Source organism: Mchenga conophoros, linkage group LG9 (genome assembly GCF_057382185.1).
Source record: "Mchenga conophoros isolate Kocher_MC1m ecotype Shallow Benthic linkage group LG9, M_conophoros_male_GT1.1, whole genome shotgun sequence".
NCBI lineage: Eukaryota > Metazoa > Chordata > Actinopteri > Cichliformes > Cichlidae > Mchenga > Mchenga conophoros.
Window position 1 is genome coordinate 34808381 of NC_140534.1, and position 7708 is coordinate 34816088.

The 7708-nt window shown below is 46.9% G+C and overlaps 1 protein-coding gene across 5 annotated transcripts in view; it reads right to left on the reverse strand.

The window, feature by feature from the left end:
* rreb1a (ras responsive element binding protein 1a) overlaps window positions 1-7041 on the reverse strand; it is a 55128-nt gene extending 48087 nt beyond the window's left edge. For 3 of the 5 annotated variants that reach the window (XM_085287804.1, XM_085287808.1, XM_085287805.1), the window contains exon 1: window positions 6148-6413. In XM_085287804.1, coding sequence (XP_085143930.1) covers window positions 6148-6187 — 40 coding nt within the window. In that variant the 5' untranslated portion in view covers window positions 6188-6413. Of the gene's footprint in view, window positions 1-6002; window positions 6022-6147; window positions 6414-6933 lie in introns of those variants that run through there. The other 2 variants (XM_085287807.1, XM_085287806.1) reach the window with 2 other exon arrangements.
* Between the last annotated feature and the right edge of the window lie 667 nt (window positions 7042-7708).

A 7708-nucleotide genomic window follows, 5' to 3' on the forward strand; every position in this document is an offset into this window, starting at 1 on the left:
AAGCAAACGTTACCGGCTGATTGGTTCAAACGGCGATGATGTGACTAACTGATGACTCGCTGTTAAACTAATCAAAGAGACCGTAAAGGTGTAGAACAGGAGCAGATAGCAGGTCCAGTTTCAGAGTGAACTTTGACCCCAAACTCACTGCTCCTCCTCCTCCTCCTCCTCCTCCTGCTGCTGCAGGTCAGGAAACATAATCTTATCTAAAAAAGGCGAGTCCATAAATAGAGGCGGAGACACCGAGGAGAGGGAAAGAAAAGAGGTGTAGTAACATCCTCCCCCTCCTCCCCCCGCTGCGTGTGGAGGTGCTGCATTCACTCATCTAGCAGCTGCGCTCTGATTGGCTGAGACGCAGCATCAACAAGTTGGAAACATTGTGACAAATCCACGCAATTATCACGAGACAGAAACACAGGAAATCAATAGACTGTGTGTGTGTGTGTGTGTGTGTGTGTGTGTGTGGGGATAATGGCGTCTCAGAGGGAGGACGACAGCTATTAATTAGCTGCTTCACTTTTGTCCCTGTGAACACAAAAGTCCCTCTGAAACTCCCCATTAGCTCTCTCACACACACACACACACACACACACACACACACACACACACACACACACACACACACACACAGACACACACACACACAGACACACACACACACACACAGACAGACACACACAGACAGACAGACACACACACACACACACGCACACACGCACGCGCACACGCACACGCACACACACACACACACACGCACACACGACGGCAGCACAGAGGACGTTTGAAACCTTTTTCCATGTAAAACTTCATCACACATATTCTTGAAATAAATGCCAAACGTGTAATAAACACTGTGTCACTTTTATTTAATAGATTTCTAAAAATTAAATCTAAAAACATTTTTATTCACTAAAATAAATAAATAAACTGAATCACGTGTATTTTGTAGTGAACGACATTATTGTGTTTGAGTTCAATTTAACACAATCAGGATAAACACACAAACATTTATTATTCAAAATAAACAATTAAAGATTTGAGCTTTAATTATAAACTTTCTATAATTATAAAGTGAATAAAGAGGTTTGCTCACAGCCACACCGAGCTGTGACTGAGCTGTGACTGAGCTGCTGCAATAATAAATCCTGACGAGGGTTCAGAGATGCTGCTGCTCGTGTCATTTATCAGACAGAGCTTCCAGAGGAGGTGAAACTGCAGATCAGAGCACAGGGAGGTGATGAGGAGGAGATAAAGAGGAGTCACAGTCAGTTGGTTTCACTCCTCCTCCTTCATGCTGCATCATGTCTTTACATGAACACAGGCTGAGTGTGTGTGTGTAGCAATAACCACTCACAATGGAGCATACCGTCACACACCAACACAAGAAACTCTTTGTGTGTGTGTGTGTGTGTGTGCGCGTGTGTGTGCGTGCGTGCGTGCGTGTGCGCGTGCATGCGTGTGCGTGCGTGTGAGAGTGGGATACATCATCGACTACATCATCACTTGTCAGCATTTTAAACGTTTGCCACAGAAGAAGAAAAGGAGGATGAGGAGTGTGCAGTGAAGAGCCTCAGGGTGGATTTATTATTGCTGTGATACAGACGTGTGAGATTGTTGTGTAGATAATAAACACCAAGATTTGTGACTTTTTTACTGTTGTTGCGAGGACACAAAGAAGGAGCAGCCGCCGGGCTGCTGTGATGACCTCAGCCTGTTGGACGCTCTGCACCAATAACAGGATCCAACGTTACCAAACAAACATCTGCTCGCGCTGCCACATGAACCGTGTTAAAGCTGCACTCAGGCTGCAGACACTTTTTCCCCTCTTGGAGCTGATGATGTCACAGAGAGAGGATGTCCCTAATATGGTCGTCTCAGACACCCGAGTAAAAGCCAAAGAAACCGAGCTGTTAACCCAGGACAGAGTGACATCATCGGCCTCGTGAAGCCTGGGCGTCTGTTCAACATGGCCGCTGGTTTTCTGCCCCGCCTGGAGCACCAGACCGGCGACCCTTCAAGGTAACAGGCTGAGGCGGGACAGACCAGGCCATGACGTCAGGATGAGCGTGCGTAGGTATTTCTACAGGTGACACGGCGACCATCGTGAACAGCACGCAGTAACACGAACCAGCAGAAGATGCGCTTCTTTGATGTCCCCGCTCGCGCTCAGAGTTTGTAACGCGCTGAACTCTCAGCCACTCAGTCGAACATCAGCAGCACAACAACAGATGATGGATCCATCGGGCAGCTGCAGGAATCAGACCCACAGAGGAAAGTTTTCAGCACCGCAGCTCCCGCTTTCATGTTTGACTGACCCTCCCCGCCTCCCTCCCAGCGTTACATCTCCATCTGAAAAACACCGCCGCCTCTGCTGCTGCCGCTGCTCCGTGAAGCTGGGAGGTAACATTTCCCCCTCAGCAAGAAGAGCCAGTCCGTGAGAGAAACAGAGAGAGATCAGCGCCTGTCGCCGAGGCCCAGCTCGGCCTCAGTGTTGAATTTCGTAATGGAATGCTAACTGCTCATCCGGATCCTTCCTCCTCCTCACAGCAGAGGAGGAGAGGAGGACCAAACGCAGCGGGAATATTCGGCTCTTCGTTGCAGGAAACCTTCCACTCGTTACACATGATCTACCACGAAGCTGCCGTCAGCTCAGCACCGACGATCCACCATAAAAGATGTCCATAAACTAGGTCAAAGTCTGTTTGAACTCGTGCATCGATCACAGATCCAAACAGCCTCTGCTGACACCTACAAATGCATTATACACATGTGTGCAAGAAACCCAACAGATGCACTAAAGTGACCCCACAGGGGCAAAAGCTGCCATAAAACACAATAAATGTACAACACACACGTCTGAGTCGCACAAATATGATTCTTCCTGCAGCGCGGGGCTGACAGATGTTTCCATGAAAGAGTCAAAAGCAATTAAAACAAAAACTTTAAATGAAGCTACAGTGAGAAACTGCAGAAAATAATGCTCCAAATCTCCACTCTTCAGCAGATCGAACACAGTTTAAGAGCATTTCAGGAACATCACAGGGTTTAAAAACTCCACAAACACTCTGTGGAAGTGTGAGCATGTAGGGAACAAATGCATTTCTATAGATAAAACAAAGAGAAATTTAACTTTCTGCAAAAAATTTGAAAAAAAAAACAAACCGATTGTGGGTAAAAGTGTTACAAAATCACCATAATTTCCTTTTAGAGAGCTACCAGAGCACTAAAGATTGTAATTATAGAAGTAAAGTCACAATCATCTTGCCAAAACTCAGTAATAGTTACTGCTTGACAAATATGGAAACAGAGCATCGCTAACTGCCATTGAAAGAAGCCAAAGTCACTAATGAAACCCATAAATCCACTTTAAAGTGCGTCTGTGTAAGCGGAGCTGAGCTGCAGCAACAAACAGACGTTACAGGAGTGCGTTAGACAGCAAAATGTTTGAAGAAAAGTGACAAAATGAAGCAGTGATACCTGCGTGGAGATCGCTAACATTAGCCAAACAAGCTACCGGTCAATCCAGACCACATGAAGGGAGGGGGGACTAAAAGTTAGCTTGAAAGTCCTCCAGGAAGTGATAAGGTCACCAAAGACTCGCTGTTCCTCAACTTAAGATGGATTTGTTTAAAAAAAACTGCAGCTGAGAAAGACTATGGAAGAAAAAAAATAGCTAAACTTACAGAAAACCCCACAGGAGCACCCATAAACCCACTTTAAGTGAATCATGGCCTTAATTACCGATGATGGGATTATGTTAAAGCCAAAACATACTAACAAAAGTCAATAAATAGGTTCAAGTAAAGTGGGACACCACCCAAATTCCCCTGAGGATGCTGAACTAAAGGAGGACGTATTTCTTATTAATCACTCACAAGTTACGACACATTGCCAAAAAGTCTGTACTGTTTAAGTAATTAGAGTAAAAGCACGTTTTGTATTCTTACGAAACTTTGTAAAAAGCACTGAAAGTTAGCCATCTTAGCCACACTGTGCCGACAGCAGTCATAGGCTGAGCTAAACACTAGCAGATACACACAAACGCCAACAAAATGAGCTCAAATCAACTTTTTCTTCTATAACTTAACAATTTACACCCAACACTGAACCATAAAATGGGTCCATTTTGTTCAGTGTAATTGGAGAAAACGTTAAACAGAAGGAAAATTAAAAGGATTTATTCTCCAGAAACTAAAGTACCAAAAACAAGCCCACTCACATGAATATAAACCCACTTTAAAGCGACTTTATTCAACTTTTAATGAACTGTGGACACAAATAACTACTGTTGGACTGTGCTCCAAAACATACAAGCCAAAACTATTTAAAGGGAGTAAAAGTTACAGTTAACGCCATAAAGTCACCACAGAGTCGCTGTACTTAATGTAATTAGAGTAAAAGTCCATTTATTGTGTATAAAAGTGTGTTGTATCTGAGAGCCGCGATGGCCTCCGTGCTTTAAACAATGACAGACTGCTCTTACAGTGAGGTTAAAGTTCCTCAGCAGGGAGGTGCAGAGGTAGAGAGACACTGGGCCAACATGGAGAGAGAGAGAAAATCCCTAGCAACCATTATCTAACCAATCCAGCCTGAGACCGAGAAAAACGCCATCGGTCCATCTCCTCTCCCTCCTCGAACTCCGCGGCCATCAATCATTGACCCGGACACCGATAACAGCGCCTCTTTGACACAGTAAACCGCGTTATGGGAGTTATTTAACAGCCCGGCCAGCATCCTCCGTCGTGTACCAACGCGGAAAAAAGGAAAAAAAAACACGACGACGAGGCTAACGGCTAACAGCGCCGCGAAAAAGTTCTCCAAGTCGACGGTTTGGGGCTGGGGGCGGTTGATACCGGGGGGGGGGGGCGCCCGGTGGTTACCGTTTAAAATGGAAGTTAGAACCGAGGACGATGTCGAAAGACAGAAAAGACGGAGCTCGAGGACGGGGGAGGAGGAGGAGGAGAAGGTGGATGCAACAGGCGTCACGTCGATGCTGCTGCTGCGCGTAACCACAGACTGTGGAAAAGTGTCGGGAACGCGGCGAAAAGTCGCCCAACTACCGCAAAAACTGGCGCAGGCGGAGCGGGACGGCGGGTTCGGCCGCCTCGCCGCCGTGTTGGGCCGGTTCGTGAATGAACGGGGGTCCCTTTCTGCCTAAATATGTCTGGGCAAGGTCATCGCGCTGGCGTCGAGCTCGCTGCCATTAGCGGAAGTCGAGCCACCAAAATAAAAGCTATATTTTCTTTTATTGAGCCTACAGATTTAAACCCACATCCACACGTTTGCGGATGTGTGTACATTATACTAAATAAAGGAGGCTTTTGTGACTTCTTTCGCACATAAAAGAGTTAAATATAGAAGCAATGTGATGGGATTTTCACAATAAAATGAACAACTTTACCATTTAACCTGCTTTAGATGTATTTGCACCTATCAGACCTCCACAAGCACGTAAAGAGCACGTAGAGCCACACGGCACGGTGAGAAAACCATCATTTACAAAGAGAAGCATCAGCAAACTCAGTTAAAACTATTAGCCTCAAAGATGAAGTCTGAATCGCTTTCAGGCCAGAGCGCTTTCTAACACAAAACGCGAGGTAACCCCTACGGTTCTCCGTGTGCAACAGGTTGTTTTACTTTGAAGAAGTCTCTCTGAGGAAGTACTCCGTCGGTTGCCGTTCGCTTGAGCGCTTAGTTTTACACATGGCCACTAGCCCCGAGGCTTCGACCAAAGTGCATCCGAGATATGGATGCTCGACTCCGGCTGCGAGCTGCAGACTTTGACCTCCCCCCCACCTCCTAACACCCTCCCCGCGAGGCAAAAACCGCCGAATAACTGCCCTAAACGTGCACACGGGGCGATAAAGTTGCACCAAAAGTCGAAAAACAACAAGTTGCTGAATGAGGAAGAGACACACACACGGCTGAATTCCACCGCTTGGATGCGCATCAAACTAGGAAGCAGCCCAGAGAGGAGAGAAAAGTAGTAACGCCACCCTTACCGTCTCCACATCTCCGCTCAAACTTCACCCCTGGCAGCACAAACAGGCGCAAAGTTCTCCCCGAGAGGCGCAAACAGCGCGGGGAGCCTGCGCAGACACTCGCACAGCACCAAAACTCAGCGATGGAGACGAAAAGGACACTTACGCTTCACTTTGTTGGGGTTGGGCTGCTTGCGCCGAGACATCGTGGCGAGGATGATGGTGGTGGTGGTGATGGATGGGGGGGCTGATGATGATGATGGTAGATGAACGGCGGTGATCGGGGATGATGAAGGTGATGAAAAAAAAGAAAGGGTGCGAGAGGCAGCAAAGTTGCTCCGCAGAGGAGAGAACTCAAAATGGCGTATTCCGAATGGATGAGCAAACTTGGACAAACTTTACTCCGGCTTCTCCTCCTCCTCCTTTTCTCCCCTCCCCTCCCCTCCTCCACCTCCTCCTCCCGTGCTGCTGCTGCTTGTCTTCCTCTCTTCCCTCCCGAGGAGGAAAGAAAAAAGTCGACTGGTGTTGAGGAAAATGTCGCTCTGGAGATGTTTTATACTTTAAACTCCTTTAACTCCCAGCTCCCTCCTCCTCTTCCTCCCTCTCTCGGTAGCTCTCGCGCACACTCTCTCGCTAAACCTGATAAGTAAAGCTCATCACGTGTTGTCTCCAGTTTCCAAGGGGACGTGGCCACCAAGCATCTCAGTCAGTACGCACAGACACACGGACAGCCGTTACTGGATTACTTATTCCAGCCGTGATGGAGCAGGAAACGATCCCACCTGAGAGCTCCGAAACCAAAAATATAAACTTCAAAAGTCCGCAGAGGCCTCGCGGCGCGCAATTTAACTCGCGTGCGCCGCAGATTTCTGCTTTAATGCGCAAAAATATTCACTTTTAGGCAACTTTCGTTCCCAAAGTATTGACATTTTCACCCAGCGTGTCCTCTCACAGTCAGAAAGTCCCTGCGTTTCCTGCCTCGCTTCAGATTCTCTCAAAGAAACCCGCTTTCACGCCGCTCCTTTATCGTTTGCGCGGAGTTTCGGGGGCTAAAAAGATAAGAAACCGTCCACTTAAACCCACACACGCTACACGCGCAGCTGCTTCATCTATCGCGAGAGCTCTGCACGCGATTTCAAAGAGGGAGGATGCATAGGGTCAGCCAGAAGCTGGGGAGGTGGCTGTGGAAGACTGTGCTACCGTTTCCAGGGAGGTGTTGCTGAAGTAGTCACTTTGTTTTCGGGGATGAAGCGAAGAAAAGCGCGTGGGGGAGAAACTCAAAAGTTCACATAAAGACGTCAAAGTCGTACTAAATCACGTGCAGGTACCTCTGTGCTCCATCCAGGGCCATGCAGCAGCAGTCATGTGACCCGCGATAGTGGGTGATTAGCTCAAGCTCAAATAATCCCATGTTTTATTTTCACCATTGGGTAAAGTTTAACATGTACATGTTTTAGTTTGGACAAACCTGGACAGGATTATGTGAAATTACAAACTAAAACATTTTCACTTCACATTAAAGTTCATTTCAAAGAACTCCAATCTACTGAGTCGTACTGATTATGAGTTCAATGCTTCTTTTTTCTATTTTTTAAGGATTGTAAACTTAAATCTGATTTCTCTGTGGATGCTGTGTGTCAACTTTCCATGAAAATCTAAAGGATGTGACGTTTATGTGAGCTCCCAAGTGCCTCGAGACCCCACTACATCCTCACACACGAGTAACC